This window comes from Dermacentor silvarum, chromosome 4, assembly GCF_013339745.2.
Source record: "Dermacentor silvarum isolate Dsil-2018 chromosome 4, BIME_Dsil_1.4, whole genome shotgun sequence".
Taxonomy (NCBI): Eukaryota; Metazoa; Arthropoda; class Arachnida; order Ixodida; family Ixodidae; genus Dermacentor; species Dermacentor silvarum.
In genome coordinates, this window is record NC_051157.2 from 166,406 (window position 1) to 190,482 (window position 24,077).

Below are 24,077 nucleotides of genomic sequence, written 5' to 3' on the forward strand. Positions count from 1 at the left end.
AAAGCACCATACTTCCGCAACAAACTAAGTTTTTTTGTTTGTTTGTCCGTCTATAGCAATACAGCTCGGACAACTTATAATTAATGCTTATAGTGCAAGACCGGCTATAACATGGTCTTTTCTGACACCCATTTTACCCTCCCATAGAACTCCATGTTGTGCTTGCCGCTTACTGCCCAGCCGCACCACCATAAGTGGGCGTTATCATGCCGCTGCCAGAAAAATCCGCAGACAAGTGAGGCTAGATTGTGTCTGAGGCTTCATAGGGTAGGCTGTTGCCAACGCCACTAACGCGTTTTAGTTTCATATCCAGTTGTAATTTGTAGGCAATTTTCGAACTAATTTTTTTCGGAAAAAGGTGTGCATTAGGTTTTGTGTAAATGCGACAGTCAGCCATTAAAAGAAAGACACAACTCGCTGCCGAACAGCAGACCTTGGCTTTTTGCGAGTCTGCATCATTCAAATTAAAATCACATGTCTGACATCCTTAGACCCACTGCTACTATAAATGCTGCTGTAGTAGCATCTGCACAATCATCTGAGGGCACAACAGAATTGCAAGACCAATATCGTTTTCGTGAAAACTGAGTGCTCAGCTACCATAGTGCCTGTGTGTTCGCGATCATCAGTGCACACCTTTGCATGTTCGCTAAAAATTGCCTCCACACCGCAGAATAATAATGACCAAGAAAATGAAAGTCTGCTAAGGCACTGAGCCTTAAAATTAGGCATGGCTCACCTATGACCCATGTTCAGCGGCCATGGTAAGGAGAAACACCAACTGGCCAAAATTAATCCAGAGCTATTCACCCACAGCATCTCTGATAGCCTCTTGATTGCTTTGGGACCACAACAGTCGAACGATTAAAAAAAAGGCTTCTTTTCTACCATTATTTTTGTGACCAGACGGTATTCTGTCGAATGTTTGTTTTGGCACAACTTAATCTTGTCAAATATCTTGGACTGCACCATTCACAAGCTATGCCGAAATGCACACCAGTTCAGGCAGATGCAGCAATGTCACAAGGAAGGGGTGTTTAATGTGGCTTTGTGTCAGCTGCATTGCAAGAAACTGCTGCTCTTGGTACTTCACTGGTATAGTTAGGTGAGCATCAATTATCAGTGGTGGATGTGTAGTTTTAAAGCTGCCTGAGAAAACGTTCTTAGACCTACTTCAGTTTCGCAGCTCCCTATGCACACCCACTAGCTGACGTTGCCGCAGCGGCTGTCACTAGAACTACCAGCGCTGCAGTCGCGTCTTTCGTCCCGCGCTGCGCGACATTTGGGCCGCGATTTTGTAGCAAGGCATTATGACTTATTACTCTAGTCTTATCATCCACCGCTCACGGCCGCTGATCCTGTTGATAATGCGAGCGGACCGCGCTTCGACCACTGACAAAGCGCAATAGCGCGAAAAGGCATTATGACATTAAAGGCATCGCTACAAAATACCGGCCCTGCTCCTGCTGCGATGCATTGTTCGCCCCAACTGGCCTGTACCCGCTTGTCCATCGGTAAATGTAGTTTTTAGATGTACACTCTTAGTTTGTGACAAACCTGCCGCGCTTAAAGTAACAGGACTTCACTGTGCTTGTGTATCAGTGTCGGTGTGTCTTACGGTCGAGTCTCTTCAGGCACGGTGCTTCGTCTACTATGAGTGCAATGATGCGTCATTTGCTTCACCTAACCTATACTGCTTCCTCAATTGTGAATGTAGTTAAGCTGCCTGCTGAAATTCTTGTGTCAAAGATATGCAAAAAAAAAAATTTTTTGCCCTGAACTGACCCTGAATACACATGTAGCTGGCGCCTCAAGGCTGAAGCTATACAATGCAAATGAGCGGTCAGGCACCACGATTCTGCTTTCCAAGCAACTTTTCCTAGTTAGAAGCGCCACATTCCCCTACTCAGTGTTTTCTTTTTTCTGGCAGCGATCTTTAACACGTGTAATAAAGACGAGCACCTGTATATAAGCAGCAGTAACTAAGAACATATCGCGCACAGCTTGAGATTATATGGTGCACCAAATGCTACTCCTCTGCTGGTAAGCTAACCGTCTCTTATTATTTCTGTGACAAACGAAACTCCTTCTGTCTGGAAACTGAATGTGCTCAGCGAATTTCTTCGCCTGGCATCTGTTCCGCATCTAATCAACTTAATTTGTGCATGCCTTTTTACATGTCACTCACGTATATAAAAAGACATTCAGTGTGGTTGGCAGGAAGTGGCAAGAACCGATTCGACAACTGACCATTCATAGGCCAAAGGTTTATTTTCTTTTCTACGAATAAAATTGGCAACGAGCATTGTGACGCCATTTATTTACTTGAGCAACCTTTTTCAAAGTAATCTTGCCTTTTGTTCTGGTGACCCATGAGCACGTGCTCTGTAAACGGTTGCCTTATCGTTCTTATTCTTTTTTGTCAAGTGCATGCTCATGATCATATAAAATTTGATTACTCATACGTCAACGATTACAAATCACATGCAAATTCCAGCACTCACAGATGGTTTCTCCAGCCTGACCGCGGTGTAGCAGAATAAATTGCCGGAAACAGGATTCACTCAAGTGTGGGATGAGTTAATGTTTAATTCTGTATGCATTCAATAAAGGTAAATATCTCAAAATGGTTTTGAATGACTTGATATCTCTGTGGCGGTTGAGAATCATGTACAATTGAAGCCACCGGCATTTTTCTTCATAATATATTGCCCATACATTTTCCTGTAGACACTTGTGGGTTGGGTTCGGAGGCTTGCATGAGCAAAGTTGCCCCTGCAGCCAGTGATAATGTTCACAAACTTTTGTATTTACTGTGCACTACACTGTTTGTGGTACACATATGAGCTTATATGTCGCCGTTTTACTTTGGGTTGCTGTTACGCACACCTGGCCGTGCTTAAATTTTCAAGCCATCTGCTTATCTAAGGATGATTTCAATTATGCTTTTGAGGGTAGTATAGCTGCTCGGAATAGCATTTTTGTCTATTTTGCTCTAGCTTCTCATGCAGAAAATTAGGTGCGATACTCCTCCCAAACATCAGTCTCCACAACTCAAAGATCCCACCTACGAGTTGCCTCATGTAAAACAATCCGCATATCGCTCCTGTGTCACGTCGTCCTCAATAAATTCAAGCTTCCAGAGCACCGAAGGCAAAGTCTCGGTCGTGAGCTTGTTCAACGCAGCCAGAAGTGCATATTTTGAAGGGAAGCACAACAATATTCCAAGCACAGTTGGCTTGAATATGAAATGCATCATTGCAAGCTTCCACCGAAGTGCCTGCGGACACTTGAGCTCTTTATAATTCTCTTGGTGAACTTGGCTTTTGCATCACATTTCTTGGCTTCGAGATGTGTTCGTGAAGACCGGGAATAAGTCGTGGAATCGCGCCGTGAACCAGCGTCCATATTTCCCACGAGGAATCAACATATATTTGTTCTCAAGAATGAAAATATAGATCGTCGTCCTCAACAGACGTTCACACACATTGGACTTATCTGTGAGGCATGCTTCCTTTTGGCATAGCATGTGTTTCCACTGTATAAACTTCCTGCCGTCGTTGCGGCGCGGAAGAAATAGTGAGCAGTAGCATCACTTTGCATCTGGCCACTGGAGCTGCCGTGGGCAAAGCAGGAGCGCATAGGAAACTTCGTTCTGTTATGAGATGCCGAAGCACTTCTGCGCCAAACTTTCAATCAGAAAAAAACTAGCACACCACCGACACCACAACATTACGCAGTAGCGACAGACGAAGCAGCACCACCGAAATGAATATAGAAGTGAAAGCAGAAGCAAAACCAGAAGCGGGCCGAAGTGACGAAAGACGCGGTTGCAGCACTACTAGTTCGCTTGACCACCACTGTGGCCACCTCCCAAGCGAACCTGCGAAAGTGAAGTGCCTAAGAATGTTGGTCTGAGGTGCCTTCATTTATTTGTTGTTTCGATTCTGTCTTTATTCCATTGTTGCCACTGCACCATGAATCCCACAGAAAGGGGTGTATATGTACAGCCAGTAGAACAAGTGCAACTCTGCTGGTGGGGAATGAAAGATGCCCAACCCTTTGTCTAGGAATATGAGCAAGTGCTCACTCGTGCTGGTACCATGCTTGGAGACAGGAGGTGCCTCAATAGATCATCCTTTCCCAGATTGCTATAGTGTCACAACTACCTCATAGTGAAGTGCTGCGTTGTACTACTAGTACAGTTCAGTCGTAACTGTGGCTGTCTGGGTTTTGCTACCAGAGGATTGTCCTGCAAGGAATGTGTGGCATGAAAAAGTAATTTGACCTCTCCCTGTGCAGCAACTCCCAACTAGAAGAGCTTCTCAAAGAAGATGGCAAGCTGCAGGAGTTTGTTGAGCAGCTACCCGAGGTGTTGCGCTCCGAGGAAATCAGACAGCTCATGGTGACCCAAATGAGCAGTTGGCACGTGAGTGGCTGCAATACTTTGCTGCACTTTTATTTATTCTTATTTGCTTCTTTTATTTTATTTTGGCCTCTTGCTGGACAACAATATTCGGTACTAAACAATAACTAGGCTTAGTAGCAGTAGTCTTGAGTGCTCTTGTTATTCAATATTTTTATTGTGGGTTTTTTTGTGTGCAGTCCAGCCGACAATATTAGAGGGAGTACCCAAAAGTAACCAGAATTATTTTGAAAAAGCTGTGTATTAATTTGTTTTTTATGAAACAACCTTATCACCTTAAAAGTAACCTCGATTACACTTAATTAATTTGTCCAATCTGCGATTCCATTGTACGAAACATTTTTCAAACTCGTCTGTTTTGATGGCTGTTAGCTGCTTACTCGTTTTTTCCTTGCATAGTATTTTTAAAGTCATAAGGTTGTTTTGAAAAAAATTAATTAATATATAGCTTTCTAAAAAGAATTCCGGTTACTTTTTGGGTACCCCCTCGTATATTCATTATTAAAAATGCAAGAAAAGCCACCACTAGCAGCAGATTCCACTAGGTGAACGGAAGAACATTCCAATGCTCTAAAGGTGCTACTGTTTGTTTTGTTAAATTCACTGTAAGAGTCTTCCATTTAAAACCACCCAATTGCTAGCAGCTGGTGCAGTAAAAGAGTTCTGGTTCTGCTAAGTTCTGGTTGAAACATTGTTCTTGTGGAAATAACAAAGACACAAGAGAGCATGTGTCCTGTTACCCTCTGTTTGTTCATCATTGTCGTTTTCCGCTAGAACACTTGTTTAGTCTAAGCCTGTGGACACTTTTCTTGAGGCAGCATCCTCCACCAATTTCTTTCTACGCACAGTTATGGTTTATGTGCATATGCACGCATAAGTTTGATTTACAGCTGCTGATTTTAGTTTCCTTAAGTAGCTTGACCACAGTGATGTGTTGTTGCTTGCTGAAGGGCAGTGTCCTGTAATTTCGAGGAGCTGCAAGGCAGCTTTGGCGGCTCTAAGTGATGGTCAGCAGCTCCTCTGAACTCTAGTGCCAGCCCACCATGCTGTCTTGAGGCTGCATAGGCCATGAGAACTCAACAAAGTATACTACATGGCTGCACACATGGCAACAACTGAAGGAACCGGCAGTCCCGGAGGAGCGCATCGTGCAGTGACAACAGTTCAACACCTTGAGACACGGCGGATGCTCATTACGAAAAATTGTTTCTTGCCTATTAAAACAAAAAGTACTCCAATTAATATTTCAGGAATACTATACCTCCTTTGTACTACCTACCAAAAATGCTCAGTTCGGCATTTTTATTTGGAACACATCAGTAAAACATTTTTGCCTGAACATGAGGCGTTTTACACATATTTTTTTTTTAGGTTAAACCTCATCTACTTCAAAACTACTTGTACAGCAAGTTTAATAGATTTTTTTTTTTTCCGCATTTATCACTTACTTTCTGACCCCCCAAAAATGGCGTGAAACGGGCTCTCTAAAGCATACAGGTTTTTGTTAAAATTTCCTAAATGCTTTGAATTCACTATAGTACTTCACCTCCAAGCCGACCCATAAAACCAGCGAGTGGCCCCTAATAAGCTTGAACATGAAAGTGCAATGCCTTTTTTTATGACTAGGATATTGCCAAGGTGCTCCACAAGCTACTGTATCTGTAAATATGTTTTCAAGTGACATGTCTTCTATCTTTTCCCTACCCAGGGCAGACGCTGGAGCTCAAGCCCGCCATGGAACAACGCAAACATCTGCTCTTACAAAAGGTGGGCTAAGAAAGTCGCATCAATGCCTCTCAAGCAAGTGAATTCATGTGTGCTTTCCTGAATATAGTCACTGTGAAGGTATTGCACCTTTATAGCACAGATGGCAAGGAGTAGAGAGTTAAGCGTTTATAATGGAGGTGCAGATGTTGTACATTTATTCTGGCATTTATTCATTCACTAGCATGTGCACAGGATTTGTGAAGCAACATCCACAAGAGGGCAGCAGCGTGCATCAGGGCACCGCTAATTACATTTTTTTTGGGTGAAAAGATCTATGTTCTGGTCTATCTATGTGCTGTCAGTTTTGACATCGCACACCTTGCTGGCAAGCTTTATCGATCTTTACTTTTTATGCTGTATTTCGGCTGTCTCCTCTATTATTGTCATGCATTTACAAACATTTTTTCATAATTTTCTTGGCTGCTTTCTTAAGTTATAAACATGTTGCATCTTTATTTCTGTGTTATATGATGCCCTTCTTTTCATGTTGAAAGCATATCTGTCATGTTCGTATAGTATATCTTACCCTGTCTGCTCTGTTTCTCATGTAGAACATGCACTACATTCAAAGAGAAATGATTGAGCAGGTAGATCTGTGAACTAGTGTTGATGTACTGATGGTGACACCCTCAAAATGTGTGCAGGTAGATGAGGTGAATGTGCTGAAGGAAGAGTTTGAGCAGAACAGCCAGGTGCTGGAGGCCCAGATGCAGGCTTACCACCCATCCACACTGCAGGACAACCTGCGTGTGGCCACACAGGCCGCAGAGGAGGAGGCCGACACCATCGCCCAGCAGTTTCTCGACGGTTAGCCACAAGCATTGTTGCTGTAGTGCTTCTCTGCCTCCTGCCAGTTTCACGGGATCTCATTAGCTTGGGAGCCATTCTTGCATTTAACTTTAGTGGGGCATGGTAGGCACGGGAGGCTCTGGGTTGGTATATTTCTTTGGAAAGCCAAGACACCTTGAAGACACAACTGGCAGCCACATGCTGTTCTGGCTATGTTAGAACAGCATCTAATATACCTTATTTACTCGCATAATTAATGCACTTTTTTTCCCGAAAAATATGCACAAAGTTGGGGGGTGCGTTTATTATGCGGGGTAAAATTTTGAGTGATTTTTTTTCCGCGGCCACCTCTAAAAGAAGTCGCAGTTTCACCCGAAAGGTGATCCATCTATTGTGATAACAAATGCATGGACAGCTATACGAAGTAAGGATAGTAGTTTTATCAGCCGTATAAACTTGCAAAGTATTTAACCAGCATGGTGTCAGCGAGCACAGGCAAACATGAACTAATCACACTCAATGACCACGGACACTCACTGTCGAAACGCTGGTGTGAGGAAGCGCGGCAGCAACAACGAGCGAAGTGACTTTCGTGCCGTGTATCGCTTCAACGCAAACTGAGTGGCGATACGGAGCACGCACAAAGGTATGAGCCGCTGCCGCACCTAGACTCAATCCCCAATGCAGATCACTTTCAAGATAAGGCGCGTGCGGCCGTGCAATGTGCAGTTGCTGTGCCACTTCCCTCCCTCCCTTGCCACCGGCGCCGTGCGTGCGACGAAATACGGCGTGTTTCCGCCCCACTTTCCTCCCTTGAACGCGGGAAATAGAGCCACGATCGTCGGCATCGACAGCAAAAATGCGCCTCGCGTGTCCATATGATTGCTATCGCAATAAAAGTAGGAAACACACAGTACGATTTGGCGTCCGATACAGTCGTACCCGCTGGAAGCCATATCGCACGCCGAATCGTACCGTGTCTCTTCTACTTCACGGCAGCAAGTTCAGGGTGCATTTATTAGGCGGGAGAAAAAAAATCTAAATTTTGACGACTAAAGTTGAGGGTGCGTTCATTACGTGAGTGCGTTCATTACACTAGTAAATACGGTCTAAAGGTTATAATGACCACATTTCAGTGCATTTACGATTTTCCAACACTCCCTATGGAAACTGCTTCCAGATATAATGAACGTTCTTTAAATCGCCGTGCTGATACAACGACCACTTCGAACCCGTTCACGGTAAAAAGAGGGCACACGCGCTGTGCCAAAGACGATGATACGGCCTACGAGATGAGCGAGCGACAGCCTCGCATGGATTTCGAAAGCCGCGAAAAAGTCACGCATTTTCAAGGCACACCTCCAAGGCAGAGGCGTGCCGCATACAGCATAAACAGCATGGCGCATAGCGTGTGCTGGTGCGATATCGGATGTCACAACGGCGTCACTGTCATTATTGCGCAATTTTCCGTGTGACAGCATGTACATTACGCTGGTTTCAACTATTTGGATGGACCATCTATGTCTACCACCATGGGAACAATGGCCACTCAAGCGTTCGTTTCGACGTGGCCCGTGTTGGCGAGAACGCTGCACCATGCAATGTTGTAAAGGGTCGACGGTTACTACGCTGTTATTAGGAGATCACAGTTGGTGGCGCTTCGTTTACGCGTTGCCGATTGCTGATAATGGTTTACGGTGACGTTTTATTTTTCGAACATCACATCTTTTTTTCGCGCGAAGCAACATAGATAATGTAATTTTATGGCTCTTGTGTGGCTCACCGCAGTCGTAATGCCGAGACCTTCACAAAATGGCGGCATGCTGCAGTAGTTTCTGAAGTTTACGCTTCCCGCCAACTAGAACACTTCGCTCTCGTGTGCAGAATACAGTCATGTCCCGCTGGTAGTAAAATATATAGCGAGCTCTCGAATAAAAAATGGCGGCTGAGCTTTGAAAGAGCTACATGACGCCGCATTTCATTCTTTAGATGCACGTTTCTAACGGAAGTTTGCAGCTAGGTGTGGGAACGCACCAAGAACAATAATGACACTGAAAATCTGGTTCTCGGACCAAAGTGCTGCCAAATTGTAACTGCTGATGCCAGCTGCAGTGTGGTTAATTTTTGAGCGTTTTTAAAGGCGAGTCCATATATAATGAACTACTGATATAATGGCCACTTTTCGTGGAACTATCGAGTTTGTTATAAATGGGTTCGGACTGTACATACAGGTATGTTATCAAAAGATATGGTAGGTGCAGTTAAACCTCAATATAACGAAGTCGGTAAAATCGGCACTTTCCCTTCGTTATAGTGAAACGTTATATTGAAATTCGATCTTTTATGCAAATAAGTACAGTACAATATAGACCACTTATAACGTAACCGCTTATAGTGCAAGATCGGATATAGTACGGTCTTTTCAGACTCCTGTTAATTTTCCCATAGCACTCCATGTATACGTATACCGCTTACAGTGCAGACGCGTGAGACGAAATACTGGTTATAACGCGGCTTCCGCGGGAAAATCTCGCTGACAAGAGCGGTAGTAAGCACGCCTCTCAACGAGGTGCCCCCACCGATGGGAGAGGAGACCAACGAGGGCAATGCGGAGGAGGAGCATGAGACGTGGAGCATGAGTCCAAGGGCGATAAAATCGCCTCCGCGCGCCGTATGTGCGGGTGAAAGCGCATGGGGGACGCGCGCCTTCACGGAGAGCGAACACACAGCGGAGATCAAACGCGACTTCCATCGTGCGAAAGGCCGTGGGGGTATGGGAGGGGGGGCGACGCTGTTCTACCAAATGCGTATCTTGCAACCGGGGCAAGGGGAATTGGCGACGCAATCTCCCACGCGAAAGGAGCAAAGCGGGAAGGCAGCACGGGAGGGAGGGCGGCTTCTACTCTGCCAACAAATGCGTTCGCACCTGTGCCGGCTGTCAGTGTTGCCGCGCGCACCATATCTTGAAAGCGATCTCCACACCGCTCTGACCTTTGTATGCGCTGTGCTTACGCCGCTCAGTTTCCGTTGAAGTCATAGACCGCACGAACCTTCGCTCGCTGCGGTGGCCGTGCTTGTTCACGCCAGCGTGTTGACAGTGGTTGTCTGCGGTAATCGAGTGTGATCTATTTATGTTCGCTTGTGCGCGCTGACACCACGCTTGTTAATTCTGTTAGTAAGCGAATGTGTCAAGTTTATGCAACCAATAAAGCTACTATCCCTACTCCTTATAGCTCTCTACTAATTTGCTATCGCAATTGTTGCTTCGCCTTTCGGGCGAAACTGAGACATTTCTTAAATTATTACTTTGTCTGCTTCATGCGAAGATCATGGGTACTTGGACATTAACCTTTCAACGTTCGTAAATTTAAATGAATGCAAAACTCCCAGTCGCACGCTTCGATTCTCGAATACGTGCGGCTGCTTGGTCTACATGTTTTGGATATGTGCAGGGCTTGAAAATCGTTGTTTTGGTAATAGTGCAGTAGTGCTTATAGTGCAGATATTCACGACTCCGGCGACTTACGTTATAAGTGGTCTACACTGTACCTGATAGATTTTGCTTACGTGGAAGGGGCTGCAACATTTTCTGCATTATTGTAAATTTGAATGAGAAAAAAATTCATTTTGTTGACTTTGAAAGTTGGCGATAAAAGATATGGTTTCATGCCATGCCGACAATATCTTTACATTGGCAGTACTTTCACATCCACTCAGTCACTGCTGCTGATAGTGTCATTTGCAGTGGGACAACGCTATCATGAAAAACGCCCGCAGCAGGGAGCGAATGTATCGTCTGCCTCTCGCTTCAATGCCTTTCCGAAACTCGAGATTACACAACCTGCAGTACTAAACATGCGAGAAGACTGCACACGATGCAAAAACGCCCGTGTGCTTGCGTTGTAGTGCACGTTAAAGAACCCCAGGTGGTCGAAATTAATCCGGAGCCCTCCACTACGGCGTGCCTCATAATCAGAACTGGTTTTGGCACGTAAAACCCCAGAAAGAAGAAGCACACGATGCTACGCTTGCTTGCTGCGTAAGTGCTCAGCTGCGCTGACATCCATGAGCAGCTACGGCCGCACTGGTATAGGAGATGCGCACCAACCTGCCCCCCACTCCTTTCTGTTCCCTCACTCCCTTCTACTCCTTAATTATTGCAATTTTCCGATTATAGCAGCATTCCAGCTCAACTTAGTGACATGTGTGGATATGGCTGCAACATGCGACATGTAAAATTCCTTGCTTCCTTTATCAACATGACTGCAATATCGAGTAAGATAATTTTCACTCTGTTACTTGATTGTTTGAATTGTTCAAATGAGCGGTCTTTCTGAACATCGCTGTGACCTGGCAGTAGATGACAAGTCAGCCGGTCCTGATCACTAAGTCGTTGTATAGAGGGAGAAACTGGAGAACTATTCCCAGTGGACTGTCACTCAAGTGCAAGTCTTTGCTCGTGCTTTATTTGTCCATTAGAGTGCCAGCAATGCTTTGACAGTCCTGTGTGTGTATAGACTTGTAGAGCACACTTGTCTTTTTCCAGGCAAACTAAGCACAGATCTGTTCCTTGCCAAGTTCATGGAAGTAAGAACGGTAAGTAGCTTTGCATCAACCATTATTTTCCCTGAGCTGACAGTGGTAAAGAAACGTAACCAGCAAGGGTTTTTTTTTTTTTTTTTTTTTGGGGGGGGGGGGAATTTAAGCCAACATCCCCCACACTATGGCTGCTCTAGATTGGGGTCCTGTAGAATCTGGTTTCTTATGCATTGATAATGTAAGAATGTTATGTACTCAACCCAGTTTGCCATGCTAGAAAATTATAATCTATACCAGCTGATGGTCATCTTCAGATACCATTGGTAAGCAGGCTTGATCGAAATCGTCCATTTCATTCACTAAATAAAATAAGATGTGTTACAAGTCTTGAACTCGCTAAGTGTTGAACTTAGAATTAGTTTTGAATTTAGAATAAATTAGTAACATCCCACAGACAAAAGCTGTATTATGAATTAACCCTGTGCCTTGACACTGAACATGATTTATGCAATTATTCACAATGCAACATAATGATTTTTCTTTTTTCAATATTAAGAAAAATTAAGATGAAATGCATCCCTACTATCTCATTCTAGACAGTATTTTTGAATGAAAAATATTATCAAGCACGGCATGTTTTGAATCTTCGCATTCTAATTTAGCTCTCGATTTCTTTAAACAAAAGGCATATTTAAATAGACAACGGCACTACGTCTGATGCATTGTGAACAAGGAACCTGTACAGTTCCGAAACGTTGTGGGTTCTTGGTGTCTCACAGGAGACCAACCACCGCGGGTTCGAGCTTAGCGAGCCACAGGGTCGCGTCAGCCGTCGCCTCCAGCACCGCTCGCACGCGAGCTCAGAGGCCGCAAGGGGCTACCGAGCGACGCACGCAAAAACACAGTAAAGCCCTGAGTTGACGGAAACCGTTTACTGAAACCGTCGGCACCAGCACTGCACAAACGCCCGCACGGAGGGGAGCCAAAGGGGTCCCGCACCAGGGCGAAAATACAATAACAGGCGCCTATAGCACGTCGCGGCGAGAGCACAGGCTCAAGCTGGGACACGCCGCTAGGAAAAGTCCCGGCGGCTATGCTACTTGCTCTGGCGATAACCAATGGGTCAACTCGCGAGAGCACGGGCAATATCCTTCGGCTTAGGCTTTCGGCAAGTGCGGCTCGGCGAGGTACGACCTCGCGCGAGCACTAATGGCACCGCTCGTCGGCTTAGCGTCGGGAAAGGATCAGCACAAAGTACGCGCTCCCCGCACGGGCAAAGGCACCGTGCGCGAGCTCAGTCCTAGTCACAAAGGTGTCGGCGGACGAGAGGAAAGCATGAACGTACCGTGCGCTGGTCCCGGAGAGAAGTCCACGCTTCCCCGCTAGCGGCCGACAACCGGCCGCGTCGTGACGTCAGCGCTCCGCCCCCACCGCCAACCGCCGCGTGCGCAGCGCCACCGCGGGAACCGGTTAGGCGGCGCGGGCGGAGAAGGAGGCCAGCGGGGAACGATGGCGAGGGATGGCAGAGCAGGCGAAGCGCGCGCGATCATGCCGGCGCAACCCTCAATCCCCACATCCTCCTCTCCTTAAATGCCCCCCTACCAGCCTGGCGAAACAGCTAGTAGGGGCTTATGCATCAAAGACAATTGAGTCTTTCATGCACAAGCTAAATGCTAACCTCAGCCCAGCAAGTACTCTTAACACACTGCGTTCCGACATATAAAACAAAACACTTTCATGCACTATAAAAAAAATAATTATATACAACGATCGTGGAAAAATAAAAAAAAACTTCGACTGCTACGCTCTATAATACAAAAAAAAAAAAAAAAAATGCCGCGAGAGGGGGGAGAAATATTAACAAAAATAGTCGGCCGCTGGCGCGGGACAGTGTCCAAGGTGCGAAGGGGAAACGGCGCGTAAAGTTCTGTGGCTAGGGGCGGTGGCCGAAGACGTAGGAGTCTCGAGGGCAGTCTTGATAGCAGGAACGGGCTCACCGTTGGTAGATCGGAGTTGTTGCTTTTGTGGTGGTGGCGGTCCCGAACTCCAGCCGGATGGGGCAGGACACTGCCGGGTCAGCTGGCCACGCCGCCGGAGCCAAGATGAAAGGGGCAGCCACAACCGTGGCTGCAAGGCGTTTGCACAGCGGCGGCGACCGCAGAGAGCCGGGCTCTCGGGCTGTCGTCAGAGGGTCAGTGACCCCGTCCACCTTCAGTGTCCACGACGATCCGATGCTGCAGTTGGTGCGACTTCTGGTTGCTTCGAAGAGCAACAGGCACCACGCACGCACGCGCACACACGCACGCACGCACACACTCCTTGCGGTTTTCACCATGGCTGCGCAACACTCCCAAACACCGCCATGCTCATCGCCGTACACAACGCGCCGCGCCATAGAAGGCGCAAAGCGTCCTTCGTCCCCCTCACACCGACGAGTCAATGGGACCATTGTCCACCACCGTGCCTGACGACCGCGCAAATCAACAACCCCCTTCTCGGCAAAGTGAAAAAAAAAAGGAAAAAGAAAAGAACAAGAAAAACAAAAATCTTCACCATCTACGTACAAGAAAAAAAAAAAACACGTAATGAATTAAACTATAAGGCTGTACACGCGAAAACACACTTTCAAAAGAAAAAACATAAATACACTCAGCGGGCGTACTTAAAAAAAATGGGAAAAAAATGCACACTGTTAAAACACTACATAAACACACTTGCAATACGCTGGGCTGGGGCTAGCTTATTTTCGTGCACTGGCCGTAAAGAAGCTAGCCCACTGAGGCTACGCATTTTACTGAGGGCCTTCGGTTGCGGAAAAGTCCGTCGTCCGGCGCGAAATCACACAGGTGACCGCTTCCTCAGATTGTACCGGTGCGTGGTCCGAATGCGGTCCGTTGCTCCGGGTGTGCCCCGTTGCTTGCGCGCAATGCCACTGGGCACTGGCGCGAGCTCGTCGGACCGTGACGCAAAGGCCTTCAGGTCGGCGATATGGGCACGGCTGAGTTTTCCCGAAGAGGGATCCTTCAGCAAGTACGCGAGTGGAGACCAAACTTTCTCTACTCGGTACGGACCAAGCCACTTAGGAGCGAGCGAGGCTGAGAACCCCTTGGTCGCATCGCTAAGAGCGTGGTTGCGCTTCAGGACAAGATCACCTACCTTAAATGAAAGATGGCGATGCTTCCGGTCGTATTGAGCCTTCTGCTGGGCCCTGGCCGACGCCAAACTCTGCCTTGCTCTACCGAGAGCCCGACAAAGCCTGTCCCGAAGTGCTGAAGCGTAAGCAGAACAGTCTGCCGGCGCTTCCTCGTCCCCGAGCTGGCATTGCATGACACTGGTCACCGGATTAGCCAACTCCCTTCCAAAATTGAGAAAGGCGGGAGAGAAACCAGTTGAGCGATTCTCGGAGGTTCGGACTGCGAACGCGAGCTCACTCAAGTGGTCTGCCCAATCCTTTTGACGTTCGGCAAAGGCCGCTAACATTGGTTTAAGAGTTCTATTGAGTCTCTCCGTCAAATTGGACTGGGGATGGTAGGGCGAAGTGGTGCAGTGATTAATTCCCAGGGAACGGCACGTAGCACCAAACACCCGAGCGGTGAAATAGGACGCGTTGTCCGTAATCAGTCTTTTCGGAAAGCCGAACCGACAAAACACTTCCTGTAGCCTTTCCAGCACCGCTCGCGCTGTCACTTTACGAAGCGGAAACAGTTCCACCCATTTAGAAAAATGATCAACGACTACCATCAGGTGTGTGAACCCCTGCTTACTCCTGGGGAAAGGCCCCATAAGATCGCAGGTGGCCACTTGCCACGGACGCTCACTGTCGATTGGTTTCATCAGCCCGGGCGGCTTGCCACCCCTTGATTTCACCATTTGACAGACATGGCAGGAACGGCAATAGCGAAAAATGTCACGCTTTATGCCAGGCCAGGTCACAGTTTGGCTTAGTTTCGCAAAAACTTTAGAGCCACTCAAATGACCGGCCAAGGGTTCGTCATGAGAACATCGCAACAGTGCGCTTCTCAGACTTTTGGGGATAACCACCTTAAACGGGTCCACAGCGTCATCATCGGTGGCTATGTATTTCAGCAGGAGCCCATCATGATCCAGCAAATATAAATCCGCGGGGGACTCAGCGACACACGCTGTTTCCGGCCCCCCTGCGCCCGCCGCACTACCAGCAGCGTCTCGGCGCTCCGTCTCCCTGAGACCGTCGCTCACTCCGCGACAAAACGGATCAATTTGCTGGGCCTTCAGTAGCTCTTGCCTGCTGAAAGCGATTCCAATTCTCCCAAAGGGGAGGTTGGTCTCGTCCCCACTCAGGACTGCAGCCATCGGCGTCATGGGTTCGCTTTCGAGAAGCTCCCCCGCACGCACGCTTTCCGGCGCGCTGCTTGCCTGGAGCGCGGAGAAACAGGTTTGCCCGCTTGCGGACTCGCCTCTCTCTCCGCTCGTTTCGCCCCCGACGCTAGCTGGCGCTAAGGCACCGGCAGCGGCTGTTGCACCTGGAGAAAAGCTCTGGGTGGACAATGGGGCACGAGATAGCGCGTCAGCTACCACGTTAGTGCTCCCCTTTCGATACTGCACAGAAAAGTCATAATGCTGTATCAGGAGAGCCCAGCGCGCCAGCCGGCCCGCAGGCTCACGGAGCCGCATCAGCCAGCTTAGCGCACTGTGGTCCGTTTGCACTACGAATTTCGTACCATCAAGGTAGACATCGAATTTACGTAGTGCAAACACGATAGCGAGGCACTCCTTCTCCGTCACGGAATAATTCCTCTCAGCCGGTATCAAGGAGCGGCTGGCAAAGGCCAGCGGCTGCAACACGCCATCGTATTCCTGTAGGAGGACTGCTCCTAAACCCAGATCGCTCGCGTCGGTCTGGACAACGAACGGTCTGGTCAGGTCGGGGAGTCTGAGCTGCGCTGTCTCCGCAATGGCGCTAGACAGTTGGCGAAAAGCCTGCTGCTGCTCAGGTCCCCATTGCCACTCGGCCGACTTACCCAAGAGCTTGCTCAAGGGCGCCTGCACTCGGGCACAGGACGGGATGAACGACCGGTAAAAGTTGGCCATTCCCAAAAAGCGGCGAAGGCCACGTACGTCCTTGGGCGCGGGGAATTCGAGGATTGCCCGAAGTTTCTCCCGGTCCGGCTCAATGGAGCCTTCGCCCAGCGTAAACCCCAGTAACTGAACTCGGGTTTGCGCTAGTTGGGCTTTCGCAGGATTCAAAGTCATCCCGGCGGCCCGCACCCTCTCGAGCACATCGGCAACATGGGCCAAGTGTTCTTCGAAGGTTCGTGAGTAAATCACGATGTCGTCGAGGTAGCACATGCAGTATGACCACTTTGCTTCCCCGAGGACGCGGTCCATCAGTCTCTGAAAGGTCGCAGGACCGTTGCATAGACCAAAGGGCATACGAGTAAACTCAAACAACCCTCTGTGGGACGTGAACGCGGTCTTGGACCGGTCACGCGCATCCATCCGGACCTGTAGGTACCCTTTCGAGGCATCCAACGTAGTGAAGTACCTCGCACTGCCCAGGGTTCCTACAATGGAGCTAATCGTAGGAAGCGGATAGGCATCCTTACGAGTCACTCCGTTCAGACGGCGGTAGTCTACGCACAGGCGATGACTGCCATCTTTCTTAGGCACCAACACAATTGGAGACGCCCAGGCGCTGTACGAGCGGCGGATAATGTCGGCCGATAGCATCTCGTCCAGCAAACCATCAATCACCTGCCTCTTGGCAAGACTGACGGGCCTGGGGTTACACTTCAAAGGAAGCGCGTCACCAGTTTCGATCGCGTGGCTCGCCAAATCGGTACAGCCCGGTTGATCGGTGAAAAGGTCTGCGTTGTCGCGTAACAGTGCCGACAAACGAGCCTTCTGTGCATCATCCAAATGAGCCGCACAGGCGGACAGAGGATGTGGTGCCTCTTCGTGCCGTGTCGCTCTATCCCACTGGGGATTGTGAGTCGACAAGCGCATAGCGCAGGGGCTTGCCCCCGAATTCTGCGCGCGACACGGTTCGTGCCGTGCCTCTCGATCCCAAAGGGGACCATGAGCGGGCGAGCGCGAAGCTCGGGGGCTTGCCCCCGAACTCGGCGCGCGACACGATTCCGACGCCCCATCTGCACAGGCAAGATCGGACGCCGGCGGGCTGATGAACGGCTTTAGCGACGTGAACTGACCGTCGCGATAGCCGCCATTCGCAATGTCCACAACGATCCCAGTTTTAAGGAGAAAGTCCCGGCCGAGAATCACAGGAACACTGAGCCCTGGGAGATGAACGAAACGCGTGCGTCTCATTCGCTCTCCCCACCTGACAGTCAGCCTTGCGGCGCCAGCCGAATGGGCCACGCCTTTCGCAAGATTGAATGTCGTTCGGCAGTCCCGCAAGCGCACTGCGTGCTTTTGCAAGTGGGACAAAACCTGTTCGCCGAACAACGAAGCGCTTGCGCCCGTGTCCAGCAGCGCCGAAAATTCGCGGCCGGCAATGGTCACCGGAATAAACGGCGCGTGCGCACCAGCAACACAACCTGCTCGGTACGCCGAGGGAACAAGCAAAGGTTCGGTCACTCGTGCCTTCACGAGCGACCTGCTATCCCGTTTCCCGGCCTCACAGGAGACCGGGGCGCGGTGCAATCCCTTGCAATGTGCCCTCGTTGTTGGCAGCGAAAACAGCGTACTCCGCCGCGGTATCTTTCCCGAGGCGGAGCAGCCTCAGCTCCCTGCCGGGGTCGGCTCGCCGCTTGATAACGAGCGTTTCCCTCCGCGATGCGCTGGGTCGAAAAGCGTCCCTGCGCATGCGTTTCGGTCGGTGGCGCAGCACAGGCTGCCCGTCTATCGTGCGTGTAGGGATCGAGAGCGCGCGCGCTCAGCTCCCAAACACACCCGCTTGCAGCCGCAAAGGCAGCTTGGCCGGGTTGTTGCCGTTGGGGAAAGGGCTCAGGCCCTCTCCACGCGCAGCTCGGCTCAAGGGCCTCGCTGGCGGGCGGCGGTGGGCGATAGGCGCGCGCGGCGATAATGTCGCCTTGAATGCGCTTTGCCTCGGCGGCTAATTCCTCCAGATTTCGGAAGCGGCCGCCGCGCAGGTACGCCGAAAAGGTCGGATGTGCCTGCCTGATCACCCGTTCGACGCGTTCCTCGTTCGAGGCATTGGGCTCGGCGACTAAGAAAAGGTCTTGCATCGCCCGTACGTACTCCTGAAGCGACTCATCAGGAGCCTGTGTACGTAGCCCAAGCTCTCGCCGCATCCGACTCTCGTAGTCAGCGGGTAGGAATTCACGCAGGAATGCCGCGCGGAACTCCTCGAGGGTTGTTGCACGGTGTCCGGAAAGCCTGTACCACCTAGCCGCCGAGTCAGTGAGTGCAACAGGGACGACGCGTCCGAGTACATCCTGATCGTTCAAACCCAGAGCTCTCTGGTAGCGTGCGAGGGAGTAACAGTAGTCCCTGGCACTAAGCAGGTCACCGTATCCGCTGTAGGTCGGGACTGCCAACCGTACAGCGGGGTGAGCGCATTTCGGAACAGCCGACAGCGTTTTAACTGCCCCAGAGAGCGCCTGGATCATTTCGGCGGCGTTATGCAACAGCGTCTGTGCGCCTGCTCCAAAGGGAGCCGTTGGCGCGTTAGCGGCGCGATCGAGCAAGGATGAACTGACGTCCAGCTCGATCAGTGGCGCGGTTTCCACAGGGATACCGGCCGGCGCGCCGCCGTCCCCAGAGCAAAAAGGGCTCCTAGCGGGGTGCGCCTGCTGTCGTTCACAGCTGCCACTTGAGGCAGCTATACGTGAATTGCTTAGGCCGCTTGCAGCCAGCGTTGACAAAACAGGCGCGTGCTCGATCGGTGTGCCACTGGGCGCCACCGAATGTACTCCAAAGGGAGACGTATGAGCGGAATTCATGGTCGCCGTGATTGAAGGTTCCCCACAGGGGGCCGCGGCATACCACTGGTTTTGGCTGTTCAATTGAGAAGCAGCCAGTGTCGATACAACAGGTGTGTGCTCGATCGGTGTGCCACTGGGCGCCACCGAGTGTACTCCAAAGGGAGACGTATGAGCGGAATTCGTGGTCGCCGTGATTGAAGGTTCCCCACAGGGGGCCGCGGCATACCACTGGTTTTGGCTGTTCAATTGAGAAGCAGCCAACGGGCAAAAGTCGGAGAGGGCTAAGGCCCCGTTTCCGCGCTGCGCTCCGTTTACTCCCGAAGGAGTCAATGATCGGGAGCGCTGCGACATCGCACTGCTTGGCATTCCAAAGGGAGCCGTGGCAGACGAATGTGCCCGTGTGCACTGTTCGGAGAGGGCTCTGGCCCCGTTTTCAAACAACGCTACTGCTCCAAAGGGAGCTGGTACGTAGCGCCTCACGTTGCCGTCCCCACAGGGGGTCGTTACAAGCGAGGGTGCAGGAGTGCGCTGCTCAAGGGGGGCCCTGGCCCCGTTCTCGAGCAACGCGGCGTCTGCTAGCACTAACAAAGGACAAAGGTCACTACGCCTAGCAGACATAACGCGGCGAAGTCCAATTCGCTAAGGCGTATTGACTCGGCTAAGCACAGACAAAGGCTTAATGAGCCTTTGAATCCGCGTTGGGCGCCAGTGTGGGTTCTTGGTGTCTCACAGGAGACCAACCACCGCGGGTTCGAGCTTAGCGAGCCACAGGGCCGCGTCAGCCGTCGCCTCCAGCACCGCTCGCGCGCGAGCTCAGAGGCCGCAAGGGGCTACCGAGCGACGCACGCAAAAACACAGTAAAGCCCTGAGTTGACGGAAACCGTTTACTGAAACCGTCGGCACCAGCACTGCACAAACGCCCGCACGGAGGGGAGCCAAAGGGGTCCCGCACCAGGGCGAAAATACAATAACAGGCGCCTATAGCACGTCGCGGCGAGAGCACAGGCTCAAGCTGGGACACGCCGCTAGGAAAAGTCCCGGCGGCTATGCTACTTGCTCTGGCGATAACCAATGGGTCAACTCGCGAGAGCACGGGCAATATCCTTCGGCTTAGGCTTTCGGCAAGTGCGGCTCGGCGAGGTACGACCTCGCGCGAGCACTAATGGCACCGCTCGTCGGCTTAGCGTCGGGAAAGGATCAGCACAAAGTACGCGCTCCCCGCACGGGCAAAGGCACCGTGCGCGAGCTCAGTCCTAGTCACAAAGGTGTCGGCGGACGAGAGGAAAGCATGAACGTACCGTGCGCTGGTCCCGGAGAGAAGTCCCCGCTTCCCCGCTAGCGGCCGACAACCGGCCGCGTCGTGACGTCAGCGCTCCGCCCCCACCGCCAACCGCCGCGTGCGCAGCGCCACCGCGGGAACCGGTTAGGCGGCGCGGGCGGAGAAGGAGGCCAGCGGGGAACGATGGCGAGGGATGGCAGAGCAGGCGAAGCGCGCGCGATCATGCCGGCGCAACCCTCAATCCCCACAACGTCAAACTTCTCAATTTTGACTTAGTCAGTGAGCGTAATTTTTATTAATTAACACAGTACTAATTTACACTAGGGCAACAGAATGAGTGCCAAGGAGAGGGAAACTCAGTCAAAATGGCACAGGATCAGGTCTTGCTATGATTATACGTAGGCGGGAACGCGAAGGGGAACTGAGGAGCTCGATTTTTGTTAGTTGCAACAATATGAAGCTAACAGATAACGAAGCCAAGAAAAGCACAGAGGAAAGTAATTGTTGTTGTTTCTTTAAGTCAAATTTAGAAATGATAAAGGGAAATGAAAGTGGACAAAAAAGAATAAAAACAACTTGACCCCAGTCTGAGCCGAACCTGAGACCTAGGTAGGATTCTGCTGGCACGCAATACAGGGTTAATTGGAGATTGTTGTGCCTTTGTTTTGCAGACTAAAATGCATATATATTTGGGTAAGGTCTGAGGGTAAAACTTCCATTAAGGCATTGATTTGGGTAACGTGATTATGTCGAACAAGGATTTACTGTATTTTGCCGTGGTATTTTGTGATGCTTATTGGTGTGACACTGTGTGTGAAGAGTATGTGCCTGCGTTTTTCTTTCCAGTTGGGTCACGTTAGGCGAGTGAAGGAAGAGAAGCTGCACGCCCAGCTCCAAGAGCTGCATAGGCACGGTTTCTGATGAAGGTGCGAACAAAGATGTGCACATGCCTCGTCAGCTGGCCTCCAGCTTCTGGATGCGCATTATCGTCATGCTGCACATGTGACACTCATCAGTGTACATATATGTGGGCTCATGGCAGCCTGTTCTTTTTTGCACTCAGTGAACGAGAAGAGCGGCCTTTTTTTTTTTATATCAAGCAAATTAACTCGTGTACATATACCTAGACAAATAATACTTATTTATAAATGCAAAGCAGCTGCTAATGACAGAAGACAATGCTGTGAAATATGAAAAGGAAGTGCCCAGGTGTTTTTACCTAGAGAAGTGAATCGAACAGCTTTTCTTTTTTTACAACTGTCTGGCAAAGAATAAAACAAATGCTGTTTTGCAGTTTGGTTGGAAATGTCATTAGTTATAAGGGAACTTGTTCTTCTATTTATTGTATGCAAGCAGGTAAGTCATGGTGCCTAATAATGCTTCCAGTGTTACAAGCAATAGGGACATGTCAGTGAATATTGAGACTTCCTGGTTCAGTAAGGACAAGAATTCCATTCCAATTTATTGAATTTTCTTGTTTTTACGATGCTCCAATTTCTGATAATTTGTAGAGTTCAAGTATAGCATGAAACCTAATATGTTTCCCATACGTGAAGTATTGGGTTATGGATGTTCTAGTTTCATGCTCTCAGAATTTTGAAAAATTAAATGATAGTAGGTGTGGGAGAACACCACCACCCTGCAGGGGCGTAGCCAGAAATTTTTTTCGGGGGGGTTCACCGGCCCGACCGGGAAGGGGGGGGGGGGGGGGGGGGGGGGGTCAAGCTTCTGCTTTCCTCTACGTCACGTGATCCATAATAAATATCGGTAGTTTAAGCAGACTCTATACATGTATATCAAAGACATGGAACCCCCCCCCCCCCCCCCCCCCCCATGCGTGTGCGTTTGCTTGTGAAGAAATTAAGTACAAAGTAAAGAAAGCGCAGTAAATACAGTAAGTACGACAGGTACGGTGGGCGTTTGGAGCAACGGTCTCTCATCGCGCCACTGAATGGACCAGTCTTCGAAAACGCATCATTTAGACGATGTGATCGGAGAAGACATCATTAATTGTTAATTTCTGTTAAGCATAGATGGCGCCGTCCTCGTTGGGGCGAAGTGCCTTTCACAAGTCAAGGACGGCTATACGCGTGAAAATGCACGTGTGACCAGGCTATACCTACTCACATATAGCAATAGTTTGTTCGCTGCCTCTTTGCGCTAGAAAACTTAAATACGCGCAAAAACGTGTAAGGCTTTTTTTTTTTTTTTTTCGAAGCTTTCGTCGCCCTGCTCCCTCATACGAGAGGGTTGCATTTCCTGCGGCAAGTGCATGGACCGCTGTGTATTCCGCTGTGTGCGAGCGTGCAGCCGTCATTTGCCTTTACCTCAACAGATTCAGAATTGTACAGAATATTTCACCGCACAGCATAGAGATGGCATGTGTACGCATTTTAACTAGTGCGTGAAACTCATTTCTGCTTCACTTCACCATCATCATCATCAGCCTATATTTTATGTCCACTGCAGGACGAAGGCCTCTATCTGCTAATATAATCTCGACCGAGTGAGGTGGGTCGTCACCGCAGGAATCAGGAAACGACGATGAAGGCGGGCATCGTGATGATGAAAAAAGTTGTCGCAGTTTCACCTGAAAGGCGAAGCATCAATTGCGATAGCAAATTTGGAGAGAGCTATACGGAGTAATGATATTAGCTTTATCAGCTGTATAAACTTGGACATGCAGCAGAACCGGCAACGCGCAGAACTGTTGTCGACGCCGTCGGCGTTTTGCCCGCGTTCGCTCAAAATGCCTGCGGCGTTGGTGACTGTTGCCGGAGCCTCTGATATAAATAGGCACTTGGTGCCGCAGCTAAACGTCGCCTCCCTTCCCTCCCCCCCCCCCCCCCCCCCGCGACCTTTCGTGCGTGAGAAGAAGGCGCGTTTGCTCTACATATATGGTGATTGTAAAGGAGGAAAGAGACGCCTACTTCTGCAGCCCTTAAGGAAGCACGGCGCAGAACGCGCGTTTGTTCTCCGCCGTGCGTTCACTCCCCGTGAAAGAGCGCGTCCCTCGCGCCCTTTCACTCGCACATACAGCGTTCGGCGGCGCGCGGCGACGATTTCATCTCCATTGACGTCATACGGAACCTCACGGCGACGGCGACGGCGACGCCGACGGCAGAAATCTGCTTTTGAGTGTCCATATAATTGCTATCGCAATAAAATAGAAAAGATTGTATTCACTTCATTGGTACATGGTTTTGACTCTATCCGAGTCTCGAGCGGTTCTGATTAACACGGGGGCCAGGACGGCCTTAAATCCCCTCGTGGTGGCCGGCGCTTCCTTTGGGGAAGTCCTCTCTCCGGTGGTCAAGTTGACGACCTCTTCGCCCTCGGGTCTTCCTTCTTGGTAGCTCGCCGTTTTCGTCTGCTCCGTAGAGGTGATAGC

General features: G+C 49.9%; 1 protein-coding gene across 1 annotated transcript; it reads left to right on the forward strand.

Moving 5' to 3' along the window:
* The first annotated feature begins 6,134 nt into the window (after positions 1-6,134).
* Positions 6,135-21,979, forward strand: LOC119449325 (vacuolar protein sorting-associated protein 37A-like). The gene is made up of 4 exons (XM_037712491.2): positions 6,135-6,193; positions 6,838-7,000; positions 11,529-11,578; positions 21,533-21,979. Exons 1-4 carry the CDS (start codon positions 6,161-6,163, stop codon positions 21,605-21,607), a joined length of 321 nt encoding a protein of 106 aa, XP_037568419.1. The 5' UTR covers positions 6,135-6,160; the 3' UTR covers positions 21,608-21,979.
* The last annotated feature ends 2,098 nt before the right edge of the window (positions 21,980-24,077 follow it).